General features: G+C 41.3%; 1 protein-coding gene across 1 annotated transcript; it reads right to left on the minus strand.

The window, feature by feature from the left end:
• Positions 1–474: 474 nt before the first annotated feature.
• On the minus strand, positions 475–27,634 carry LOC115052030 (TBC1 domain family member 13-like). The gene is made up of 12 exons (XM_029515910.1): positions 27,530–27,634; positions 21,039–21,112; positions 20,911–20,951; positions 10,252–10,313; positions 5,718–5,817; positions 5,153–5,235; positions 4,894–5,053; positions 3,443–3,653; positions 3,193–3,356; positions 1,473–1,633; positions 1,213–1,270; positions 475–1,129 (listed from the first exon to the last, which is right to left on the minus strand). Exons 1-12 carry the CDS (start codon positions 27,550–27,552, stop codon positions 1,064–1,066), a joined length of 1,203 nt encoding a protein of 400 aa, XP_029371770.1. The 5' UTR covers positions 27,553–27,634; the 3' UTR covers positions 475–1,063.
• Positions 27,635–27,865: the final 231 nt, after the last annotated feature.

Below are 27,865 nucleotides of genomic sequence, written 5' to 3' on the forward strand. Positions count from 1 at the left end.
ACAGAAGATAAGCTCTGACTAGACCACCTGCTGCAGATACACAAACAGGGAAAATCAAGACTTTTAATGAACCACTTGTCACACAGATCATATGACCAAAGAATAGACCCCACTTGTGCTGCTGTTTCACACTGAACATAATCTGTAGTTACAGGCCAGAGGTCAATATAGCTGATCTGCGTTGACTGAATTTGTTTCATCCCATCATTTTGCACCAAGAGACTGAAGAGGTGAAACCTGTCCAGACATGGTATAACCATTGGTCTCAGGTGATCTCATCACAAGTAGACAGTATTAAAGTCAGGAGTGAACACACAAGTTGCAATGGAGATCGAGATCTGTTTGAAGGTTGTCTGGGCCAAATTGAAGAACTGACACTCAGTGGTCTGTTGCTGAATTAGCTCCAGAGAGGAGCTGAAAAGATGAGATGTGAAACCACGCTGAAATGTATCTTTTATGGATATGAACACTTCAGAAAGGGCTCAATGAATCAAGTTTATTATGAAAAGATCCAGGTTCTGCTGATTGTTTCAAAATCAAATAATGTTTATCTACATTTAGGACAGCTGCTCAAGAATTTATGGTTTAACTCACAGAAAATCCCACAAACCAATCCATGTTTTCACTGACTGCAGTTTAATGCTCTGCCTGACTTCACACATGGTTGCAGTGGGATTTAAGTCAAATTTTCAGCTCCAGGTCTTCACAACAGAGTAACATTGGCAGTGGAAGTTTAATGTAGCTCCCTCAGAGGTTCAGTGTGTTAGAGCACAGCGCATTTCCCAGGAGAGACGACTGAGGCAGCCTTTCCCGATAACGAACTGGAGACAGCCGGCCCCTCCAGTTAACTGAGGAAGCACTGGTATCAGTATGTCCTCCAGTTTTTTACAGCATCCCCCAATAACCAATCACACATCCAGTTCAAGCAGAGTGCCAGTTTCCCCAGCATGCCTGTCCAGGTTCTTCTGCAGTCCTCCACACCATGTTAGACATGACAATGTTTCTAATGTTTGACCTTTACCTACCACATCTGAGGGTAGGAGGCGGAGGAGAGGGGAACAAGTTAGGAGTTATCCTGCAACTCTTTGGCCTTCGTCAGGATGGTGTGAACATCTGAGATTGGGTAATCCTAATCAGAGGGATAAATTAGTCTATAAATTTACATTAGCTGCGTTACCACAAGTGTATTACTGTATTAATAATAGGCTTTACCTGCAAAAATCTCATGTTCACTGTGAAGTCACCAGCGAGTAAATTCTCTCTGATCAGTCTGTGAACAGACAAAGAAGAAACTGTGATTGGGGTGACCCCATAGTCCAGTGGTTAGGATGTATATAATATGAGCATATAAATATAAAACTCCCTCATGCATACCATTCCCCCTCTCTAAAACCCTGCATGTCTTGCCTCTCTACATGGATTCAGAGTCAGAGGTGTCACTGCTGTAGGAGGGTGCAGTGTCAAAAACTCACATCAGCATAGCACAGCAGACCAGGATAAGGAAATTGAACCGGCCCTCATCAGAAAACAGGGTGTCCCAGATGCGAATGACATCTGGCAAGAGGAACTCCTGAGATAACAACAGGGTCAGCCAGCGGAAGGTGAAATACTGGGGCTTGATGTTTTGCTCTTCCTGTGGGAAAAAAAATATAGCAGAAAAAATTAGGGAAGCTTACATCACTGCAGAATGCACAGAGGATGTTACTCATGTGCAGACTAGACATTTGAATATTATGTGAAGACTTAACCAAAATGCAGACTGAGATCAGGAAGCTCTTTGTTTCATTGACCCAGTTCATGTGTGTATTAAGATGTTAACCAGTTAGTTAATAGTGTCAGACCAGCAGTTTAATATCCTGATATCAGCACCATCTGAGCAGTTGACCAGACTCACAGCAAACTTACCAGCTGCTGTGTGGAAGTGTGTGTCTCCTCTGCTGAAGACTGACCCTGAACCTGCTCGGTGTGAGGTTAAATGTGTGCCTAACTCATCCAGTTAATAACCACCCACCTACACTGAGCATGTTCAAGTCAGTGAAAACAGGAAGCAGCTGCTACAAAGACAAAGGCAGATAAGACTGAGGGCTCCATGACAAGATAGACTACGTTCACACTCCAATGCGAACTGGTCATGGCTGCGATGTGACACAGTACACTGTAAAGAACTAAATGAGAATTCTGGGATAAAAGTCAAAAAGGACACAGATGTGAACATTTTAATTTCATTTCATAAGATCTAATTCGTTGTCCCTCCAGTGACCACCTCACTTGCCACTGTCTGCCATGGTTTTGCTTTTTCAGTCCTTATTGTGCACAATTACAATTACTTGATGGTCGACTATGACTGGCGTAAAAAGTCACATCAAATTTCCAATACAGGTTGCATGGCTGTTCAGGCAGTGCCTCAAGGACTAACCCATTTAAAAAAAATCTGAACTGTATCCGATTTAGAACCACACATGAAAGTCACCCAAATCTGATCTGGGAAGATCAAAATCCATGTGGTTTCATACGAACAACCCCACCTGAGTCACCTTGGGCCTTCTGTGTGAAAATAACAGTAATTTTTTCCCCAAAGGTCTCAATTTCTGTCCAGACCTACACACAATCCAGAAGTTTTCCAAAAACATCCTGCAGCATCTCAGCAAGTCTCCGTTTTAGGGGCTGACAACATCAGAGTTTGGTTGAAAGCAGGAATAAACACACAGAAGGGGAAATGAGCTCCTCTTTACAGTGAACGAAGCACACCAACTGAAAATTGCACATGGTGCACTTGAGTGTGTTCGTTTTTTTTGTTTGTTTTTTTTTTCTTTTTAGACGGACGTGATCGATTACAACTTTCTCACCCTTAAGCTCTCTTCCTCCTTCCTTCCCTTCTTAAGACTGACTTACTACATGATTTGCAAATGTAAAGATTCACCTTAGGTTGTCAAGAGAGAAGGGATGTGAACATATCTCTGTGAATAAACAAATCAACAACCAAAGAAATCATTGCAAGCTTATGCCACGAACTGACATTAACATCAGTGTGAAAACTAGTGTGATGTGATCAGTAGCTCTGCATTAAAGACTGGAAAAGTAAGAACACGGCCGATAGCATTATCTTAGCTTTCTCACACTAAAGGCAGTTAATATTGAAACGTCTATAAAAGAAGAGATAATGAGAAAGTGGGCCTGCAGCCTCAACCTCACCAGCTTTAGATAGAGCTCCAGGTCTTTATCTTTGAGCATAGAGTATACACTCTCCATTTTGTAGGTGATGCCACACTGGGAGTCATCCAGGCTTTTGATGAAGTTGTCTCTGTTTTCTGACATCAGGTTGGTGAAGCAGAAGAAGGTGTCAGCTTCAGCATGCTCTGCATTTGAAGCAGAATCAGACAGGAAATTGTATTTGTCCTTTAAAACACGGGGAATGTTTAGATCCAGCTCAGTTGTCACTCACCTTTCCATTGACTGTTGGGGTCTGTGGCAAATGTGTAGTAAATTGGCCCAACAATCTCATTCATACCCTGTACATAGGCAATCCCTGGGTTGAGTTTGGCATAGATGAAGAGGATGCGCTCCACCACCTCCCAGTGTGCTTCACTACCATTTGGCAGCACCTCATATTCATTAGATGGATATAGATTTAAGGCCTTTCCTGGGGAACTGACCTGTAAACAGAGCAGGAAGTGACCACCTTTTCCAAACAATGTAGACAAGGCAGCGATGCAGTTTAAATTCAAAACAAAAGTTAAATCCCTAGAAACGTAAGAAGATTCTTTCCTGGTGAAAGAGAATACTCATTTCTTGTCAGGAGCCTGGTGGTTTCTGATCTGTTGGAAAGATACTAAGATTTCGAAGGAAGTTCCTGTCAATTGGACAGAGATTTAAACGTAGAAACCTGGACTGCCATTGAAAACAGAAATTAGTCAGGAAACAGTTAAGTTTCTGCCATGAGCCAAGCCACCTTTTCAGACAGAGCAGGAGCAGTAGCGCCTCTAGATATTTTTCATAGAGGGGCCCAGATGGGCCTACTGAAAATCATGGGGTGGCCATTCTGAATTTCAGGATAAATATAACATATAACGTTAGCGCCAGCCTTTATCATGCCAAAAAGCAAGTTAAATAGCATATATCGCCAGCTAATGTTTGCTAAGCAACAGAATTTATCATGTCAAAAAGTAAATAGCATGTTGTGCCAGCTAACGTTAACTAAGTAATTGGATTTATCATCTCAAAGACCCCATTAAATAGCAAATAGCTCAAGCCAACGTTCGCAAGGTAATTAAATTCAGCACTTAAAAACACATCACTCCAGCTGCTAAAGTTTACTGATTCTATACACTTTCCACTTGTTTAGAAGTTAAGGCTTACTCACTCACTGGTAGTCCTCTTTCTTCACTCCTGACCAACGACTGTTGTTTCTTGTTTGATATTAATGTTACTGTACTGAGCTGCTGCTTTCTGAAAGCCTGTTGCCAGGGGGCGTGGCCGTGCTATGTGTGAATGAAGGTAAGAGCACCTTGCTGATTGCATTTTTTGAAATGCATGCAGTGGGGGGGCCAGCAAATTTATCAAGGTTGCCGTGGCCCCTCCTGGCACCACTGAGCATGAAAAAGCATCACTTCGTACTGGTTACTAATAACTAGTTTTAGCTCTCCTTGCAGTCACTGATTTGTCTAACCTGCCCCAGTCCAGCGGATGTGTATCAATTTATTCTTAAGTAGCCAATGGCTAAACTGGGTATCTCCCTCTGTCCAAGGGGGTAACGAGAACAGGAAGGGGGGAAAAAAAAGTCTGGCAGTTGTCCTAAATTAATGTCCACCTTAATTAATGCTTTTCCTGGAGGGCAGGTGAGGACATTCCAGACAACACAATCCTATAAATATAATGAAATCAGCACACACTTACGTTGGTCACGCCACTGCGGTTGCGATTCACAGTTTGAGCCTTCAGGGTGGTTTGTTCAATCCGTCGACGCAGCGTCTCATAGTCATTTTGAGGGTCTAGAATGAGCTGGCAAGGGTACTCAGTGGGACGCTGGAAGAACGCCATGTCTGGGTATAGCCGCCTGGAAACATCATACTTGTTTTTCTACCTAGGACCTTGAAAAGCTTGGAGACTTGTATTTCTTCCTTTCTATGGCAGAAGGAGGGATTCGTGGTCATACCTCACATCCTTGTCAATCTGCAGAAGAATTTCATTGTCTTTGAAATAGGTGTTCCACCTGCTATCTGGGTTCGGGTTGAGAGGCTGAAAAGATTTAAAGAGAACAGAGAGAGGGTTTCTGCTTGCATTATCACTAATGCTTTTAAAGAGCTTGCTAAGTGAACAGATATGCATGAAATGAAATTGTCAGAACAGAACATTGAGACACAACGGGGAGATTAAAAATGAATCTTAAATTATAGGGCTGAAGAGCTTTCTGCAGGAACAACCTCTGGCAGGCTGTTCCAGATTGAGCTGCACAGATTAAAATAATTTAATGGTAGCTCTTGTGCAAGGCACACCCAGCAGGAACAGTTAAACATTTATACAAACTCTAAACTGAACAGTTGGATCTACATCACAGAAGTACAGAAGTAGAAGTAGAAGTAGAAGTAGAAGAAGTACAGTCACAACCTACAGAGATTTTGCTCAATCAGACTACAGGCATGTCACTGCAGCAGTGGGACCTTTCAATGAACACTGCCACCTCATCTAAGTTAACAGCACAACAAAGAGATGTCACTCACATGGTCCTCCATGGTCACATCTTCTCTGGACTGGCCCAGGTCGGCTTTGGTGATGCCAGGCTGGATGATCAATTCTTTTAGGAATTGGCAGTACACATCCCTGTGAGATAATCAGACAGTCATTCTGATTTCAGTTCATTAAAGACCACATTCAGCTCTTCTCACTGCAATCTGTGTATTGGCATCCCTTTAACCACAAAGACCAGATGAAATATACTTGCGCAATAGTATGATTTAACTCCTTGGAGTCGAGAGACACACCGGTGTGTCCAAATCATAAGACTGACTTAAGATGATAAAATAGTGGTAAGATGTAACCTCACTGAGTGTCCAATTGAATGTGTATTGGATGCATGGAGTCCAAACTATATACCAGTTTTAAAATTGTGTTGATAGGCCAAGTAAAACCCAAATTATGATAAATATTCTCTGCCATGCTTTTTCCTTAATATTGTTGACACGCTTGGTGCCCATTTGGCATAGCAAGGAACAGTAAAATGGTCTATTCTAAGTGCTCACAAAGAGAAAGAAACCCTTCCCCCTCCACTCAGACCCTCCACCTGCACCGAGGATCTGTGAAAAGGATGTGTTTCAGCTCTATCAGAAGGCAGAAGACCAGGAAGGCTCGAGGACCCGACAACATGTCCCCTTCCTGCCTGAGAACCTTTGCCCCTACCGGGCAAACAGGTCGGTGGAAGATGCAGTCAACATGGGACTGCACTTCATCCTCCAACACCTTGACTCCAAAGAGACATGCACGGATCCTGTGTTTGGACTTCAGCTCAGCGTTCAACACGATCATCCCAGAAATCCTCAAAGATAAACTCATCCAGCTCACCATGCCAGCCTCGACCCGACAGTCGATTTCCAACTTTGTCACTGACATTAGACAGCAGGTAAAGCTAGGAAGCATCTTCTCCAACAACCACACCATCAGCACTGGTGCCCCCCAGGGTTGTGTTCTTTCCCAACTGTTCTTCTCCCTCTACACTCACAAATGCACCTCAGATGACCCGTCTGTGAAAATTCTAAAGTTTGCAGAAGACACAATGGCCTCATCCAGTTCCTCTCCTCTCTCTCCCTGTCCTCATCCTGCAGGTGGTGACTCATCTCCATCCCATGTTCCTGCAACACCTGCTGGTCCCATATAGCATGAATTCTGTATTACAGTTCAACTCCATGAACTTCATGCAACAACATGTTCCTGCCTACACCCCCCCCCTCCAATGCCTGCCTGCCTGCCTGTCTCTCTCTCTCTCTCTCTCTCTCTCTCTCTCTCTCAACCCAACCGGTCGAGGCAGATGGCCGCCCCCCCTGAGCCTGGTTCTGCTCGAGGTTTCTGCCTCTTAAAGGAAGTTTTTCCTTGCCACTGTTGCCAAGTGCTTGCTCATCGGGGGATCTGTTGGGTCTCTTTAAATAAATTTATAAAGAGTTTGGTCTAGACCTGCTCTATATGTAAAGTGCCTTGATGTAACTTTGTTATGATTTGGCGCTATACAAATAAATCTGATTTGATTTGATTTGATTTGATCCAGGACGGTGATGTGTATAGACACAAGGTGGACCAACTGGTCGCCAACTGGTTAAATGGTGTGAACCACCTGGAGGTTAATCCACTCAAGCCTGTGGAGATGACAGTGGATTTCAGGAGGAACCCACCCACCCTACCTTGCTCACAATCCTCAACGAAACAGTGTCTAGTGTGGACTCATTCAAGTTCCTGGGAACTACAACCTCCTGGGACCTGAAGTCCGCTCAGAACGTTCAACCTGCCTCTGGTCATCTTCTACACTGACATCATCCAGTCTGTTCTTTGCACTTCCATCCCCATCTGGTTTGGATTGGCCACCAAGCAGGAACAGACAGGAACAGACTGCAACGGACAATAGGGTCTGCAGAGAAGATCATTAGGGTCAACCTTCCCTCCATCCAGGGCCTCTACAGGTCCAGAGTCAGGAACTGGGCAGGTATCACTGCTGCAGACCCCTCACGCCCTGGACACAAACTGTTCAGACTGCTTCCCTCTGGTAGACGCTTACAGAGTACTGTTTGCCAAAACCACCAGACAAAAAAGTGTTCCCCCAGATCTGTCCCCCAGATCTCCCCATAAGCCAGCTGACAACCTCATGGACATTTGCACCTTACTCCACTATTGCAATATTGTACCATATCCATCCATCTTCTACTGCTTTTCTGTTTCCAGGGTGCTGGAGCCAATCCCAAGGCCTGGGTACACCCTGGACAGGTCACCTGAGGTGACCAGTCCATCACATAGCCAACATGCAGCGACACACAGAGACGAACAACCACTCATACTCACACTTAGACCTACAGACAATTTAGAGTCACTTAGACATGGATGTTTAAGTGGGAGTCAGTTTGCATGCTCTCCCTGTGTCTGCGTGGGAGGAAACCCACACAGACACGGGGAGAGCATGCAAACTCCACACAGAAAGGCCCCACCCTGGGAACGGAACCCACAACATTCTTATTGTGGGGCGACAGGGCACTACGCCACCGTGCTGCCCCCATTAATCGTACAATATCCTGCTATCCACCTGGGGGCGCTGATGTAGAAACAATTATGGGTGCAACTTCCTGTGAGACACTGGAAGTAGCAGTGAGCCATTTCTTTGCTAGCAGTTGTTGTTTCCTGTAGAGGTTTTGAAAGTTTGCTGTTCTACTTCCTGTGATCAGCTCCATAGCATTTAAAAATGAACTTGTGCATCTCACGGGACCATGTTGCGTTGTTCACAGTTGTACTAACAACCAAACGAAGTTGAATTTGTGGCTACAAGAGCAATGTTTTGAACGTGCATCCCAGTCTAAGAGAGAATGTTGAGAATCTGTACAGTCTCCACCGCCTACCCACAGATGATGAAACCTGAAAGATATGGCTGAAAACCTTAAATTTAAAAGACCGCCTAAAACATTATATGTGTGCTCTTTTCACTTTGTTGACAGAAAGCCCATGGAGGAACACCGGCATTCTACTTTGTGATTGGGATATGACAGACTATTGGAGAAGAAACAATGGTTTTAAAAGAGGATTGACAGCAGTGTCACGAAAACAACAGGTACAATTTCATATGTATGGAGGACAGAGCACTGCAGTATTAGTCAGGCAATAACATCTTTTACCCTTTTCTGAACAGTTAAAATGTAACGTGTTTGGACTGCCGGTCAGTTTTAAAATGTCATAATTTCAGTTCAGACATAAGAAAAATGTTCAACAATGCAGTAGCCTATTTTAATCTTAATCTGAATTTTATATTGTAGCTGTTATTATGTACCAGGTTATCCCTTGGTTTCTGGAGTGCATTGGTGATGTGGTTATAGGTGGGAAGTAGTGTGGTTCATGGATGTTTAATGGGGTGGGTGTAGTAAAAAACCCTAATGTATCATGTATTGCTACCCTCATATTAGCAAGATTAGATGGATCAGGGCGAGGAGCTGTGTGCAGAGCCGAAGTCATCCTGTGATGCCCAAACACTGTGGTCGGATGCTGATGAGCCTTCATGAATGTGGTGTGCTTTATGGCATTTAAAATGTATGTGCTTCAGCCTTTTCAGCTCAGAATTATTACTTGTGCCTGCATTCCACTTTCTCTGTACATCAGTGCATGATATCCCTGTCTTTCTCTGTCTGACTACATTGTCAACCTGAATTGAAATGAAAATGATCAATGAAAGATATATACATTACATATAACTTCTTTACAAAAGCATCATACATCATTGAATGCTATGAAAATTATTATTAAAACGACCAGAACAATCAACATTTACCTTAAAAGGCTGGCTGATCTGCCTTGGCCTGCAATACATGTACACTCTGGTTTTTGTATTTCACCTGATGCTGAAACTAAAAGCCAGGCTTGGTGATAAGGGACTTTAAGGCTTTGGCTGGGCTCTACGTCTACCTTAAGGTAAACAAGTTTGTGTCCCATCTCTTTCAGCAAAATGTGACAAACCTTATTATTCATTGCCTCACTGTCCGAAGCGAAAGAGTTCAGGACGTAGCTAAAAATGCTAATGTAAGTTATATAAGGCCACTTTTTCAAGTCATTCTCCTACCCCTCTAGGAAGCGGGATTGTAATGTTATCTTGTTTGAGCTGCGACAGCTGATGTTTCCACATGGTTTACGTCTCTAATGCTCATAGAAAGTGGATTAGCGTGAATCAATTAGCATGTAAAACACATGGGGGCTAAGGGAAAAAAAAAAAAAAAAAAAAAAAAATATATATATATATATATATATATATATTTAAAAAACTTTTTTCAAGTCAAAACCATTTGACACCTTGAACATCTGGCTTCTATTGTAGGCTATTGGCTTTACCCTGGTAAAACATGGAATGATAAAAACAAGCCCTAAAAAAACTTGACTAACATCCAGGATTAATAACACTCAACTGCAACATTCAATATATCAGGAGTGTTTTTGTGCTCACCATGCTGTAAACTCACAATGACAGTGCTGTTTCTAACCTGTGAACACCAGAACAGTTGATCAGTAAAATGTTCCACTGACCTCTGTTTCTTTAGAGAGGACTCCCATAATGTCTGATCCAAAGGGAGATAATTCAAAAGAATCTGTAGAGAGGGAGAAACAAGCACAACATAAACCAATTACTTTACTTCACAGTAATTCTGCGACTGCTTTGATAGCTATGGTTGGCGAATGCTTTAAATGAGCTGGTCGACACATATTGCTTATACTGCAAAAAGGTCATAACAACTTAGATTGAACATGAAAAATGCTCCATGAGTTCTGTGACATGAAATGTAGAAATACAACCCTAATAAAAGTTTAAGTAAAAATAAAAAACAACAAAAAAAAAAACAGCTTAAACTAACTCAACTAATCACAGCATATAGAAATTCAGATCAAAGTGCAAATCTTCATCAAAGTCTCACCATCTAAATGACCAAATTAATTCAAATGCCCTGCCCAAAAATCTGAGCAAATTAAAAAACAACCAACATCCCTACTGTCACTGTCTTAAAATAAGACAAACAATAAGCTACTCAACCAACTCAGACACCACAGCAAGGACCCAACTTTCCATTGTTTGATTTCCAATTTTGGAGAGCAATGGAAAATTACACCAAATATTGCATGATGTGTATATTAAATTGTTTAAACTGTAATGAAAATGATCTACAAAACACATGCAAAACCTATCTTAGATAACATTATCAGCAATAAAAACGCATCCATCCTAGTCAGAGTCGTTGCTACAGTACTCACAGTCTTCAACTGGCTCCTGAGACTGAGGAAAGCCAAATGGCTGTTCATGGTTACATTTCCTGGATTTCATTCGTGTTTTTGCTAGAGAGGTTCTCTGTCCAGGTCAGATCAGACTTTAAGGTCTCCTGCCGACTTCCACAATTTTGTCTGTGTGCGGGAATGTTCATACCTGTCAGCTTTACTCCCCATGTTCTTCAGTGTCCTGTCTGGAATGAGTCTCCCTCCAGCCTTCACCTTCAGTGCACATCCAGTAGAATCCTATATGATGTTCATATTGCAGCTTTTTGAGTCCAGGCTCTTTCTCTTCCTCTCCTTCTTTCCTAATGTCTGTATTTCCTTGGACATGGATCCTCATTCAAAAAGAAGATTATCTATCAATCCATCAAACCATCCAGCCACCATCATCAAACCATTAATCCATGTCAAGCTGTCATCCATGTATTAGCATTCAAATTATCTATCCATCCCTATTCATCATTAAACTTTCTACCCATCCACCCATCCATAAATCTATCAAACCATTTGTTCGACCAGCCATCTGTTGGGCCACAGCCCACTAAGAAAGGGACAAGAAAACATACTTCTTTGTTCCACAGACAAAGGAGGAAACTTTGAACTTGGCCCCACAATAGGCACATTCGCACCGAAGGAACTTTTCCATAGTTCTTAGAATTGTTGGAGAAAGTACCAACAATCCTGTGTTTGCACCGCAGGAACATAGAACCATTCTAGTTCTAAGTGTAGTGTATAAATATCCTTAGCATGCGGTGTCTGTCTTCTGTTGACTTCATTGACACGAGTCAAACATTACACAGGACTGACCAACTGGACTGCACATGGACTAGCTGCAGCGTAATCAGAATACACATCACTAACTGTGTTGGCGTCATGTATCCAGATACTCTCCTGCGTAAAATAGTACCACTATGATACATCATCCTTTGAGTCTTTTAAGATGTGTACAAATTGAACTTTACAGTACTTTCATGTGCATGAATTACCATGACTGATGACTGATGATAACAACAAATCCCTTGAAAAAAAGAATTCCCATCAACACATCTACATGCAGTAGGTGTTTTTTGTTTCAACATGACCATTATAATGTGACAAAAGAGCAATTTCTGCATTTTTTTCTTCTTCTTTCTTTTGTTTAACAGAACAGTCTCTTAGTTTCTCTCTTTGTGACAGTCGGAACTCTGCTACTTAACACAGTTTATGATTTAACTATTTCACCTACTCTCCATATATGTCTGGTGGCTTTACAAGTCTGCCACTGGAGGTCATGTGTACCGGAGTCACTGGCACAGTAGCTGGAAGTAGATCAGGTGGTAAATTGGCTGTTGGAGCAGGTGAGTGCTGCTCTCCATCACACTCGATGTGATCTTCTCCAAACTTTTCAGAAGTCTCTGGAGCACTGAGGAGGGGTCTCAGGTGACAGGTTGTCAGGTTCTTCAAAGTACTCCTCTGCCTGTTTGGACAAAGTATGACTGTGGTGAGCCACTCTGTTTAAGGACAGTGGCTGTCTTTGTCCATCCTTTGTCCCGGCTGGAGTTCTGGTAAGGGTCTGGCATCATATCTGTCATTGCAGGCATATCTGTAGCCTTGTGTTGCTCTCTCATCAACCAGTCTCACATGCTGGAGATCTCGGCATACAGGCTGTAGCTTGGTTTCCAAGGTTGGAAGAGTGGTGCCAATCTGCCTTCCAAGCATGAGCTGTGCTGGGCTCACACCTGTGGCCTGTAGTGGGGTCAATCTGTAGCTCATGAGTGCTAAAAAGGGATCAGCCTGTCTCAGAATCTGTTTGGCTACCTGTATGGCCCCTTCTGCTTCTTCATTTGCTTGAGCGCAGTGGGGGCAGGTGGTAATATGTCTGAAATCGTACTCCTAGAGGACTGGGGACCATTATCCGTGATCACTTCATTTGGGCAGCCCCATCTGGAGAAGATTTCTATGTACAATGAAAAATAGTTCAAAACTACCAAGTAGTTTTGTTTGTTAAGTTCACATGTCAGCTGCTATTCTTTCCCATGGGCGACTAGGTAGTAGAATAGTAATCAAGAGTTCTCTTTTCTGAGTGGGTTTGGACTCTTGGCAGTGTTTGCAGGTGCAGACTATTTCCTGAATGTCTCTGCTTATTCTGGGCCACCATGCACTACACTTAAGTTTTTCTCTGTACTTTACAATGCCTTGGTGCCCATCATGAATCCGTTGCAAAATCTTCATCTTTTGCAGCACTACTATTGTTATACAACACTAGGCTGTCTTGACACTGTGAGAAAATGTCTGGAGGTGTAGTAGGCTTTTACCTTGTCTGGCACCTTAACTGCATAATTGGGCCATCCAATCAGCACATAGTGTTGGACCATCTGCAGTTCTGCATCCTCTCGGGTCTGCTGCTTGACCAAGTCCAGTTTAGTGGAATAGACTGACCATGATTTGTGAACTGCTTCCTCATAGGCTTGTATTTCAGTTTCAGTTCTGCAATTTCTTGTGTCACAGCTGCTTGGGGATATGTATAAATGGTATTTGCTATTATAAGCTATTTTTCCCGGAACATATAGAGCTTTGGGGTTGTAGCGCATTTGACACCTCACAGGAACTGAATCGAGATCTTTGTAGTTTATTAGGGGAATCAGGGGTTTGTGATCACTCTGCAGGGCAAAGAGGTCTAAGCCATAGAGATATCTGGTAAATTTTTCACAAGCCCAGACAGCTGCGAGACATTCTTTCTCAATCTGTGTATAATGTTGTTCAGCACTTGTGAGTGTTCTGGAACAGGACTCCTTCTAAACCATAAATACTAGCATTTGCGTTTACAATAGTTGGCTTATTAACAACATAGTACAAGGGACTTTGTGACAAGCTATATCACCTTCTGGAAGGCTTCCTCCTGAGTTGCAGTCCAAGCCCATGTTGCATAATTTTTTTACTAGGTCGTTGAGGGGTTTGGTAACCTCAGACTGGTTTAGTAGATACCTGCCTAAGTAATGGATCATTCCAAGGATCCTCCTCAGATCAGTAATGTTACTTGGTGGTTCAAGCGCCTCGGTTTATCTGTGCCTGGCGGTCGCTTGTATGCTACTTCACTGACTTGTGCACTTAGCATTAGCCCCTTGCTCATTGACATGCTGTTTAACTTTCTCTGACTGTCTCACTAGCTCCACCACTTTATTGAGTGTCAAGTCAGGCATCAGCTGTAGCTTTTCTGATAACCTTTTATCTAATATTCCTATGACCAACCTGTCACGGATGTTTTCATCTTTGGCATTGGTGAATGCGCAGGTGTCTGCTAGCTCATGCAGGCTTCTGATGTATTCCTCCAACAATTCCCCTGGATGTTGAGTGGCTGATGGAAACGGGCTCTCTTGTGAATCATATTCACTTTTGGCACAAAGCAGTTGTCCAGGTTCTCCATTAGAGTCTCATTATCATTCGGCTCTTCCTCATCCTTTTCTGAAAATGTGAAAGTCTTATAAACTTGCTCAGCCTCCTTCCCAAGTGAATAGAGCAGCGTACAGACCTGTACTTCTATGTCTTCCTTGTTAAGTTTGTTGCTACTCTGTAACGGTGAAATCATTGGCGACCTTCTGGCCATTGCTCTGGCCGCGAGAAGTTGAAATTCTCTGGAGGTGGGAACTTTGCCAACTTCGGACGACTTCTGACACCATATAGTGTTATGTATAAATATCGCCAAGAGGTGTTTTTTTTTTTTTTTTTTACTTTATTAACACAAGTCAAACATAATACAGGACTGACTAACATAATCAGAATACACATCACTACCTGTGTTGACGTCACGTATCCTGACACTCTACTGCATAAAAATGTACCATTACAATACATACAATACAACCCCTAGTCCAGGGTTCAAGAACTTTGCTTGTGACGCAAAGGTGATTGGTACAGATGTAGGCATACTACATCTTGTTGTTGTTGTATTTGTACGTAGCGCAGAAGCGATGTTGCTATACAGACCGTTGACGGGCTTACGTCACGTCAGCATTCCAGTGACCACATGAGACATGTGGCCCCAGCAGCCATCTTGTTTATATGTCTGTGTGACAGTGACCAAATGACATACAATGAAACCATTCTCTCACACACAGACACACACACACACACACACGTCTGTACACGCCCTCACAAGCGTAGTACCTGTGTTTGTTAGTTTGTATTAAGTGTTCTTAAACACAACCGCTGGCCTATTTGTGTTAGGCCTTTTCTTTCTCCTTTCCCTGTGTATTCCCTGTTCCTAAATTCCCATCTGTCTCCTCCACCCTGCACACCTTCCTCCATTGCCTCGCTGTTTGCCTGCCTGCCTGCCTCAAAGCCTGGTTACCTACCTGTCTGTTTATGTGCCTGCCCACCCAACCGCTGGCCTACCCAAAGAGTGCATGATTGGCCACCCTTTTTCCTGAGTTTGGTCCCATTCTATGCCCATTACAAACTTGGCTTCATCACTACCTACTAGGGATGCAAAATTGTTTAATATTTTATTGAACCATTCAACATGTCCTGTTTGGTTCAATACACAAAGGCAAACAACAGTATTTTGCTGTGTTTCAGCCCATCACAAAACTTGGTACAGCGCATGCTCACAGCAGAGAGAGCAACACCGCACTCTACAGGTCCAGTGCCACGCTCTTCATGCTGCCTTCAGAGCCGATCAGTGCTCAGCATGCAAATACTGGAAAAGAGAGTTGAGAGCAAACCTTGAGCAAAAAATGGCAAGTGAACAGGACTCAGAAAAAAGAAAATTTGGAGAGGCCCTCTTACAAGTCTGCGGTGTGAGTTCATTTTGGATTTAGTGTAGACTACGATGAAATCGGAAAAATGACACTCAACAAGCAAAGCACAGTGTACACTTAATGTCATGTTCAATGAGTGGGTTCAAATTTTGTTCATTTTATTAGATACTACACTTTCTATATTCTACATTGCCTATTTTTGATTAAGAGCAAGTAAGGTACAGTTGGTACACTTTGCATGATATGTGCATCATAACTAGCTACTAGGTGCAAGCATAGTACTGAAATACAGCTCAAAGAATTTTGGGACAATTCCGTGTTTGACCACAATTTAGCTCTAATGGAGAGTGGCAATGTGAACACTGTTATTAGCAGTTTTGGTCGCGAGAGCTAGAGAGTGAATGAAGAGAGGGACCGCTAAAAGTATAAAAAAGCGGTAAATCAGATGAATAAAATGAAGATGAATATTTTTCTGATTGCTTCACACAGCGCTTATGTTCAACAGGACAAATAAACCACTCAACCCAGCAACTCCACCTCAAACCTCTGAATGTGAAACGTCTGCATCATGCTGCTTTAAAACACAGCAGTCAATTTATGCTGCTTTGGTTCATTTTAGAAATGCTCAAGCATCTGTACAATAAATCAACTCTGATCCAGATAAATTTTTTTTGTCATTTGTAAATCTTATTTTTTTAGCAGACATTTAGTTTAGTTATTTAAAGAAACGATGTCTACTGAAAAATGTCAAAATCTAACAGGGTTTTATCTGTTCCTGAATTATTTACATGAACTTGGATAATCACTTGTGCTGTCTTTGTTTCAGAGCTAAAGTAGGGTTTGTTTTTTTTATGGTTTGGAACATTTGTTAACTGGTAAAATAGAAATTGCCGGTCTGAATTATTGTTCCAGTCTGCCCCTGTGAGCCTATATCACGACCTAACTGGATGTTGCTTATATATAATAATATAATAATATCTGATATGGATAATTAGCCTATAGCCTATAAAGTAATAAACAAAGACGTCTGAGGTTGTGATTTTCCTTGCTCTCTGCCACGTCTAAGCAGAGAGAGAAACAATTGCGCACAGTATACAGAAGTTTCAAAGTCCATACAAGCATATTTTTTGACAAGAAATGATTCTAATCAGTTCCATAATTCAGAGAGGATTTTTCCTCAACGAAAACATTCATGAACATCAGTTTTTACAACTTTACAAAACAATTCTGTTCCCAATTAAATTCTCTCTACAAAACAGGCTGAACTGCTGTGAATGAAGGGGGTAAGGCTCGCCTTTTTTCCTGACATGTACAGAAGGCTATTGTACTTAAAGCTTTATGGTCCTGTGTTAGCTCAATGCTGTACCTACACCGTTGCCGTGACGCCGTCGGGGACCCTTCAAACTTCTCCATCACTCCATTTTGTCACGGTGCAATATACTGTCTGAACGGTAGGAGGCTGCTCTCCTCTCCCGAAGTTAGTGCTGTGTCAAGTTGATTCTTTGTGTAGCTTCCGACTTTTCTAGTCACAGTGAACAATGGTGACCGAGAGGGAGAGAATCTCGCTGTAGTTTAAGCCTATCCTGCAACATCTACATCGCAACAGAGGAAGAGGAATCTGGAAATACGGAACCGGAAATGCGTTGCTACCAAGCAAACCAATCACAGCCTTCTCAGTTTGCACTGGGTCTACATCACCTCGATGCTAGGATTGGGTACCAATAATAGTGAGAGGATCAATACAGATGCCAAAGGCAAAATTCTCAAAAGTCTGGATGCATTTCACAGCCAAGGATGCAGGCTCAGCAACATGCAACAGATGCAACAAAATAATAGCATGCAAGGGAAGTAACACTTCAAATTTAATGAAATACCTGGCAATGCATGGGATTTATTTAAAAGATGAATATTGCACTGTATTTGACAAAATACGTGATATGAGGCCGAGCATGTCAACAACAGCAGAAGCCAGCGTCGGCCTGGCTGCTGAGTTTTAACTAGAGGTTAAGAAGCCACAATTTGCAACTACACAGGGACGCAATAAATGGGTTAGCTAAAGATAGGCTTGCTGTTTCGTGACCTATACTGTGTGTTAAATGTTTCTGCTCAGTGTCAGATATTTCTCTACTCAAAGTAAAAGTCATAATATGTGAAGACAAAATGTTGAACAGAATAGGCTACTAGTAGTAACCTGACGAGTTAGGGGTATGTTTTAAACAATTTTGATAGTAAAATTTTTATTTCTATCTTTAAAGTTACCACAGTGACTGCACTACCCAAAGAGAAGGTGGAGGAAATCCACAGGGCAGTCATCAAATTTGTGGTGATGGGGCTTCATCCATTTTTCACGGGGGAATTGCCATCTTTCAGGTGAAAATATGGGCTATGACATCAAAATAGAATTTGAGTGTTTGTGTGTAGGCCACACCTCTGTTCCATGAATACATTCTGTGTACAAGACTAACTTGTACACTATATATATATATATATATATGTATATATAGCAGATGAGCACTGCCCTCAATCATAGATACCAACCACCATCCAAGGATGACATATCCAACGCATTTATACCTGTGTGGTATTCTGTTATGAAACAGAATGTCATCAAGCAGCTGCGACAGGTCAGCAAAATTGCAATTACTTGCGATGGATGGACCAGCATGGCACAGGACCACTATCTAACAGTGACATTTACAAGGGCAGCATCCAGCAGAAAGTGTTGAGCAATTAAGTAGTTTATGAATCTAAGACAGGGCCAGTGGTAGCAGAGGAAATCTGCAGTATTTTTGAGGAGTTCACTGGAAAAGTCATTGCTGCCACAGCAGACAAAGCAAGCAACATGGATGTTGCCCTGAGAAACTTGACCTTTTTAAAAGTTGGGTGCTTTGCCCACACACTCAACCTGGCAACACAGAAGAGGAACGGCATCTAAGCTGTGACAAGGTGGCGTGCAAAGATCCACGCACTGGTGGTGTGGCTGAAGCGCTCCACCATAAGCAAAACTGTTCTGAGAGAGAAGCAGCAACTCCTCAGTAAATAGCATAGATATATTTATAATTACATCTTGAAAAGTAATACTATTAAATATAAGCAGTAGTTTATTGTAATTCAAACGTCTGTGCTTTAGATTTGCCAGAGCATAATGTTATCGTGGATGTGAGGACTCGCTGGAATTCTCTATACCTTATGGTGGAGCGGTTTGTGGAGCAGTTCTCTGCAATCCAGGCAGCTTGCCTCAATCAAAGGCTAAGAAGGCCAAAGGAGAGGGACAGGTGACAAAGTGGACAAAAGGGTCACTTTCAACGATGTCAACTTAACTTTTGTTCTTAACATTATTGTTTATTTTCCATAGACTAGAAAGGCTCACAGATAGTTATTTCGAAAAGGCAAAGGAATTCATGAAATGCATGAAAGTCTTGTACAGCTCAACCTTCTGCGTGTCAAGTGACAAGCCCCCCACATGCAGCCATCCTCACAAAGGTGAAGGCACTATTCAACCTCCGATGATGACAGTCTATTTATGGCTGCTATAAAAGAGAAGGTCTAGGGAGATCTCGAAAAACGATACCAGGTGCTATCCATTTGCAGCCAATATCTATGTTCACAAGGAAAGAAGGCAAACTACACCATATTTACTATTAGAAACTGAACCATGTTTTCATTACAGGATCAAGACATTCAGAACTTCCTTCAGGAGGCCACATTGATGGATCCTCACTTTAAAGGCAGACTGGGAGTTGGTGTTGTAGAAGCTTGAGATAGGGTTGAGAAAGCAATGACTGACAATGTCACAGCAGCTGAGGTATTTTACTGAATGTTAGTCAGAGACAGTGTACAAATTTATCATCCTTTTCATATGCACTATGTCCATGCCCATCTTACAGTTTCTGTCATTAAGTATTGCTGTTTTATGGGCACTCTGCTTCCAATAGACAACCCTCATCAGAGTGAGTCAGAAGTAAAAGGTGAAGGTGAGGGTGATGATGATGAGGTGGAGGAGGCCCAAGCAGGCAGACATGTAAGTTCAAGCATATACTATCTATCTAGTCTAGAATAAATAGTTGTTTTTTGTGCTATACTAAACTTGTTTGTATTTTCCAGCCAAGAGGAGCTCACAGGATGTCAGCCTTGTAGCATTTGTTTGAGGTTGAAGACTGAGAACTTATCCATACAACTCAGACCACAAGCAGTACCCTCTCCATGGCAGAGCAGGTCCAGAAAGAGATTGAGATCTACAAAGGATTAATTATTTTTACATGCAATATATTGCCTTTTCTAGTGAGTAGTTTTATATTAAGATATTGAAAATGTACCATTACCATGACCCAAATCTGTACCGTTGCATCCCTACTACCTACTGATTCTTGTACCTGCTATTTGGGGTCCAGTTTCTGTATCTCACACAAGAAGGAATATTGCCAACCATGTCTCTGCAGAACTTTGAATCATTCTACTGTAATACGGTAACTTGGCTGTAGTTATTTTATTAATCAGAGATCCAAATTAATAGTATTTCATGAGGCTGAATTGCTGAATTTACTCTCATGTTAAAGACAGCAATTAATATGAATATTTTATAATAATAGCTATGTCAATTTTGATGGCCATCACCAATTAACTACCAATGCCCATAAAAGTGATGCCCCATGTAAATTGCATCAACACATTCATCCATCCCTCCTGCCCATCCTCACATATAGGTGTGTTGTCTTGCAGATGCTGAAGCCTCTCAGCCAGCCCATGTCCTCTATCCTACTGAGCTGTAAAGACTGTTTGGGGTTGATGGAATCTGTTATATTCAACCTGCCATAGGTCTTCAGCTTTCAGTTTAATGTCCTGTCACTGCTCAATGATCATGAAAGTGAAAAACACATTCACCTGCTGCTGACAGTCCAAATATAGCCGATGGTAAGGGCCTGTAAGTGCTGCACGTACAAGTCGAGAAATAGAAATCTTATTAAGATTTCAGAAATTACTATTTTTTTCACCCAATTTTCGACTATCATTTCACCCATCATTTTAGACTAATTTATTTTGAAGGAAATGATTATTGTGTTGAAACGTATTAAACTGGCAGTGTCATCATTGTAACAGGTAAGTAGGATAAAGGCAAAGGATACGAAAAATTTAATACATTACACCAAATACATTACAAACGTAAGGTTAAAAGAAACAGCTGACTCACTTTCCAGCAGACAGCTCGTATGCCTCCTTCAAATGGAATTCCTGAGATGATGAAATAAGAGAGCCAGGGTTAAACACATCACAAAAACATGAACACAACACATATGAGGAAGGGTCCATTGAAGTTACCATTGAAGCAGAGGTCCCTCAGGGTCTTCAGGTTGATATTTTCTTCACTCAAGGTGACTTTAAAATCCTGTATTCTGAAATCAGAGCCAAGACAAGGTCAGAAAGTCAAAATTTTCCAGTTGTTGCTGAAACATACCAAATGTCATATCCCAGCAGAGCTGGGTGACATCTCTTCATCAACTTCTTTTTTAACACTAAATACGATTTAGGATTGTAATTGATGTCTGTTTTGTCTTGAAAACAAACTACAGATGAAGAAAAAATTATTCAAAACAAGTAACACTTTTGTTTTGATTTTCCCTTGGAAGATTTTAACAAAATTTCCCATTGTGGTTAAGAGCCAAAATGCCAAAAGACATTAATTCACATTTTCTTGCTAACTGTGTTTAAGTCGGACTCCATTTTTGTCCAAATAGAGTTGTCATACATGCCTGTCGGCGGACGGCAGACCAAGCTGAGCATCGCTGCACATGTGCAACTTACATCATGACAAGTTCAGCCCACTCTACAGGAACTATGTGAGCCCAAGGGGAGTATCAGCCTTTGAGTGAGTAGGTTGTACTTATCCAGATGTTTATTCTGGGTACGGTGAATAACCAATGTTAAATACAGTTTTTACGTCTAAGTCACAGTGACTCATTTCTTTTGCATGTCCATTCTACAGGGTCAATATTAAAATCAGAGCACCATGACGCTGATACAGTCAAAAAATCTTTTGCTCCCTGGCCACACCTGCCTCTCCTCACCTGAAAGCTGACATAAGTGCTTTTTCAGTGTGAAAAACTGCACTTTTTTTTTAATCATAGGTGAAGTCACGCATTATACTAACGCATTACACAGAACATTTTATTATGATTCCAACAAGTCCTAAACTACAAATAAGAGTTCATTCATAAAATTGATTTTATCGCCCTATATCTGAAATTGAAGGCTGGCACATAAAAGAAATGAAGGATAAGTTTATACTGACAAAAAAAAAAAATTACAATCGGATATCCTACATGATGAAGCATGTAAGCAGTCAAGGGTCCCAAATCTCCTAAATTACTGTACACCACATGTTAAGAGACATGAACTAAATTCCAAAGCAAGAGGCTACAAACAAATCTGTCTTGTCTGACAGTGATTTTCTCAGCATGCAGTTTCCTCCAAAACGTTTTATATTGACATTTCAATGGCTAAAATAAACAAAAGTGAAATTAGCTAAGTATTAATCCTAGGGTTGTTCCAAAAAAAAAAAAAATCAATTCATATAAGAATCGCAATTCTCACGATTCAGAATCAATTTAAAATATCCCAAAATCAATTTTAAAAATGAAACAAATCTGCAGGCTGTCTGCCTCCATTTTGTATGCAGGGTGTCCTAACATCACCACAGAGCCGGTTCTGGAACATACACATGTGCAATAAGCACCAAAACAAGGAGGAAACTACAATAGGAAAAAAAAAAAAAAAGTGAGCTTCAACCAGACCTGTCCTCATTTACAGCAAAGATTTTGACTTGAGAATTCTGTTTTTAGCATTTTACGCAAATTTAACCCCAAGACACTGTTTTAAGTAATGAAACCCAGACAATTTCTTCTAAGCTTCAACACATTTAGGCAAAAACAATAAAAACATACATTCCACAACTTTGGTGGAAATATGAAATCTACTGTAAACTTTTAGATTTCTTCAATCCCCATGCTCTTTGGTTTTCCAACAATTTCTGACATCTCCAATGAATATTTCTGATTGCCAGAGGAACGCTGGAGCACCTCGCAGAGTTCAGAGGCTGAAACTGGCTGAAAAGAGGATGAGAGTCATCATTCCCAATGCGCCTCATGTTCTTACTTGTACCGTCAGGTAAAAATTGTTTCAAAGAACTTACGTAAAAGGTATACAATCTATTTTACTAGGCATGACAAAAATCTTAGAGTTTGTTTTTAGATTAACGGTTTAAGTCACCACACCAAGCTGGAAGATGAAATGTAAAAACACTCTCTACAAGGCTCTTGTGAACCAGACCGGAGCCTTCTAAGAAGACAGTTGTGAACATTTTATGAATGAAGACTGTGTTTTAGCTGGTGTGGTAACAGTTTTCCAAAGCTTTTATGTTGGCCAAGTATGTAGCTTCACCAAAACTCAGTTGTTTTGGTGTGTGTATATGTATCTCTGTCCCACAGTAATGTATGAACAAAGTGAACAAATACATTAATATATTCTGTGATTCTCAATATTTACAGTGGGTACAAAAAGTATTCAGACCCCCTTAAATATTTTACTTTTTGCTACACTGCAGCCATTTGCTAAAATCATTTGTTGATTTTTTCCTCTTTAATGTGCACACAGCACCCCATTTTGACATTAAAGAATGAAAAACACAGAAATGTAGAGATTTTTGCTAATATTTAACTAAAATATTTTTGTGTATTTAACTCTGGTGTTGTCCATTTCTTCTGATCATCTGTGAGATGGTTCTACACCTTCGTTGGAGTCCAGCTGTGTTTAATTAATATAAGACCTTACAGCTCACAGTGCATGTCAGAGCAAATAAGAATCATGAAGTTGAAGGAACTACCAAAGAGCTCAGAGACAGAACTGTGGCAAGGGACAGATCTGGCCAAGCTTACAAAAGAATTTCTGCTACACTTAAGGTTCCTGGGAGCAAAGTGGGCTCCATAATACTTCAATGGAAGACATTTGGGATAACCAGAACTCTTCCTAGAGCTGGCTGTCTGGCCTAACTGAGCAATCTAGATTGGACTACTGTAACTCATTACTATCTGGATGTCCAAATAAATCTGAGAAAGGCCTTCTTCAGTTGATTCAGAATTCTGCTCCACGAGTATTAACAGAATCTAGGAAAAGAGATCACATCTCTCCTGTCTGAGATTTCTGCCTCTTAAAGGAGGTTTTTCCTTGCCACTTTTGCCAAGTGCTTGCTCATTGAGGGATCTGTTGGGTCTTCTTCAATACTTTATAAGAGTTTGGTCTAAACCTGGTCTATATGTAAAGTGCCTTGATGTAACTTTGTTATGATTTGGCGCTATATCAATAAATCTGATTTGATTTGATTTAATAGGAGGAGAAGAGTCTTGGTGAGAGAGGTAAAGAGGAACCCAAAGATCACTGTGGCTGAGCTCCAGAGATGCAGTGGGGAGATGGGAGAAAGTTCTAGAAAGTCAACTATCACTGCAGCCCTCCACCAATCAGTGCAACACACATAAAAGCCCGAAAAGAGTTTGCCAAAAAACACATGAAGGACTCTCAGACTATGAGAAATAAGATTCACTGGTCTGATGAGACCAAGATTAAACCTTTTGGACTTAATTCTAAACGGTATGCGTGGAGAACACCAGGCACCGCTCATCACCTGCCCAATACAATTCTGACAGTGAAGCATGGTGGTGGCAGCATCATGCTGTGGGGGTGTTTTTCAGCTGCAGGGACAGGATAACTGGTTGCAACTGAAGGAAAGATGAATGCGGCCAAGTAAAGACATATCCCAGATGAAAACCTTTTCCAGAGTGCTCAGGATCTTAGACTGGGCTGAAGGTTCACCTTCCAACAAGACAATGACATTTGACAAATTTTTGTTAATATGGGGGTGCTTTGTCTACATTAATGAGGAAAAAATGTAACTGAATTTTAGCAAATGGCTGCAATATAACAAAGAATGACATTTTTAAAGGGGTCTGTACCCACTGTATGTGTGCACGTGTTTCTGTGTGTGTATGAAAAAAGTGAACAACATGGAATGTAACCCCATGTGTGTCTCTGTGTATTGCATGAGCATCAGTGATTTTGTTTTTGTGTGTATGTCAGTCAGTGTCTGTGTGTGCATCTAGCTATGTGTATCTGTGTATATGTATGTGTGTTTGGAATATATCACCAAATTAAACAACATGGACTTTAATCCTTTCTGTGTTTGTGTGTGTGTGTCTGTTTGTTCCCTCTGTTTCATGTGATTAACATTGATTTTAACCCCATCTGTGTGTGTGTGCGCGCGTCAGTGTCTGTGTATGTCAGTCAGTGTTTATATCTGTCTATGTATCTGTCTTTCATTGAATTTCTTTGTACAGTTGTGTCTGTATATGTCTATTTGTGTGTGTCTGCGTCAATTGATCAATTTCTCCCAAAGCAGTGCGTCAATAAGTCATGGAATGCACCTGCAGGGCTGCAGGGACAACACCATGGGAATATGGTGTTGAACGTGGTGTTCCTAGAGCCAACTATTTCCCACAGTCACGTATTAACAAAGTAAACAACATTGACTTTAACAGTGTGTTTCCTCTCAATGCATGTGTGCATTTGTATCTGTCTGTGAATGTGTGTCTCTGTCTGTGGGTGTCCACAGTTGAACTACTCGTACAGAGAAATCTGCACCTACAGTGCACACGCGCACGCACACACACGCGCGCACGCACACACGCGTGCGCGCGCACACACACACACACACACACACACACACACACACACACACACAAAGCCCTGAGAGCAGAGGCAGAGAGCTGAAAATGAGCTGATTTTTGGCTCGGTGAAGCCCTCAAACCAGGGCAGCATATGGCAAAAAGGTAACCTCTATCCTAGCAGTGCAGTATCGATGTAAATAAAAGATAAAGTTCTGCTGTTCTCTGAAGAAATCGTATTGGAACAAATGAGAGACATGGATGGTGGACATGTCTGTCAGAGGGTCACAAATCAGATCTGTCCCTTGTCAGTGTGTCAGTCATTGTGTGTGCATCTTTGTCTATGTGTAGTTGTGCGTGTGTGTCTAATGCTCTGCTAACACTGCACTAATATCAGTCTGTCATTGAGGGATTGCAGCTGTCACCTGTGGCTCCAGAGCCCTGAGAGCAGAGGAGAGAGCCAAAAACAAGCTGATCTTGTGTAAATAGATCTTGACAAAAGAGGTTCAGCCTCGATAATGACTATCTAAAAGGGGTCAGAGTTGCTACAGAATACAGAAGAAAGCCAAACTCTGAGCAACAACAAAAACAAATGTGGGGTGATGATATTGTTTTATGGACAGGTTTACTTAAACATTTGTAGTGCCTCATGTTCAGCTTCTCAGAATATTCAATGGACGGGAACTGCGTCAGATGGTGGACAGACTTGATGCCTTCCTGGAGCTAGTCAACTCCTCTCCATCACATTTAGCAACACACTGACTTTATTTTGACTTGTGGAAACTTGTTCAGTGACATTTTATTTTGGTACACATTTAGCATACCATATCAGAACCTAATATACTACAGCCTGTGGTGACATCATGAAGCACCTATGTAGCCTGTTGTGTTGAATGCAATGAACTGACAACAGCTCCCTGTAATGGTTGTTAGTCAGTGACAGAAACTGTAAATGATATAAGATGGGAATTTGAACAAAAGCCACATCACTGTCATTGAAACCTTTTCTATCACTACATGCATCAATATTGACATTCTCCAGCCCTTTTTGAAATAATTTTTTGATTATTAATTCATTGGTTAAAAAGGGGAAAAGCACACATCTGGCACATCTGGCATACTCCCCCTGACACACACCTTTTGAGGGGCTCTATCAAGAAAATCAGACCCTTATAAATGTTAGAATCACTTAACCTTCTTAGAATATGTGTTTTCATGGAAGGAAAAGCAGAACTAAAATCCAAAAATAAAACCCCGGCATAACCTTGAGGATGCATTAGCCATTTAGTAAGAACATTAAGAGCATGAATGTATGCTCCCAACAATGTTCAGTAGGGAGGTTTCAACATGTAAAAGTCTTTCCATTTATCAACTGTGTAAATTTAAGAAGTATTCACTATTATCATTATAATTAAAAAACAGTGCTTGTTTGCTATGGTCTGTGAGGTTAATGACAAGACTTTTATTTTTACATGGTTAAGCATTGTATTGATTTTCCTATGAAATCATTAGTCAGGACAAATCACCACTCCATCACTAAACACAACACCTCCTGGGTGGTAGAGGCGCAATAACCCTTTCAAATAATATGTATAGCTACAGTTCTCCTTCTTTATAATTAACAACAGATTTCCACTGTGGGGTGAAAAAAATAATAAGTTAAAGCTTTGATAAAGACAAAATGGTCGAAATGGGCGAATATGTGTTTCTGAACTCTTGTTCGCTCATTTACCTTCTGTTGCTTTTAAAATAATCCACATTGGTTTCATCTGTTATACACGGTCAGCAGTTTGTGTTAGCCGAATGGCAGCTAAGGCTTAAGGAAGTATGATGTGTCAGGTGATGTGCTAACAGGCAAACGCGGTCAAAAACGATTAGGCTGCTGGAATAGATGGCACCTAAAACGCCAGCATGCAACAACCAAAGCAAGCAAAATCACATTAGCAAGTATGAAGTGTGTGTTTTAGAGGCTAGAAGCTAGCTCGTGTTTGGCTAACTGAACCGCTTTTAACTAAGATACCTGAAGTAAATGTCAGTTTTGCGGCTTGGATGCTAGATGCTGTAATAAACGATGGGTGATGATGTTTGTCTGTATCTCACCTGTTCCTGTAGGCAGTTGACATGTCTGGTGTGTTTTGATTAAACTCAATCCACGAGAAATTAGACAGAGGGAAGTCCTCATACCACTTCCGTCTTCACCACCAGCAGGCGGGGACGTGGCTTGGGCAGGGAGAGGATCCTCCTACACGCCTGTCTGCTGTGGCTCACTACACATCAGATACTTCAGCTTTTTATTAATGACATTTCTCATTTCTCACTGAATTTAGCACATCACAACGTACCCAGCTATTTGATTTCATCACTTCGCAATGCAGCTGGCCCGGAAGTGTATATATATATATATATATATGTGTATATGAGAGTAGCTTACAAGAT

This window comes from Echeneis naucrates, chromosome 12 (genome assembly GCF_900963305.1).
Source record: "Echeneis naucrates chromosome 12, fEcheNa1.1, whole genome shotgun sequence".
Taxonomy (NCBI): Eukaryota; Metazoa; Chordata; class Actinopteri; order Carangiformes; family Echeneidae; genus Echeneis; species Echeneis naucrates.

What these genes read in the sequence shown, in the direction of transcription:
- LOC115052030 (XM_029515910.1), bottom strand. Translation starts at nt 27,552, where the DNA reads ATGTCAACTGCCTACAGGAACAG. An exon ending in TCAACTGCCTACAGGAACAG is followed by an intron (nt 21,113 to 27,529) that starts GTGAGATACAGA and finishes CTCTGATTTCAG; the next exon opens with AATACAGGATTTTAAAGTCA. An exon ending in GAGGGACCTCTGCTTCAATG is followed by an intron (nt 20,952 to 21,038) that starts GTAACTTCAATG and finishes TCATCATCTCAG; the next exon opens with GAATTCCATTTGAAGGAGGC.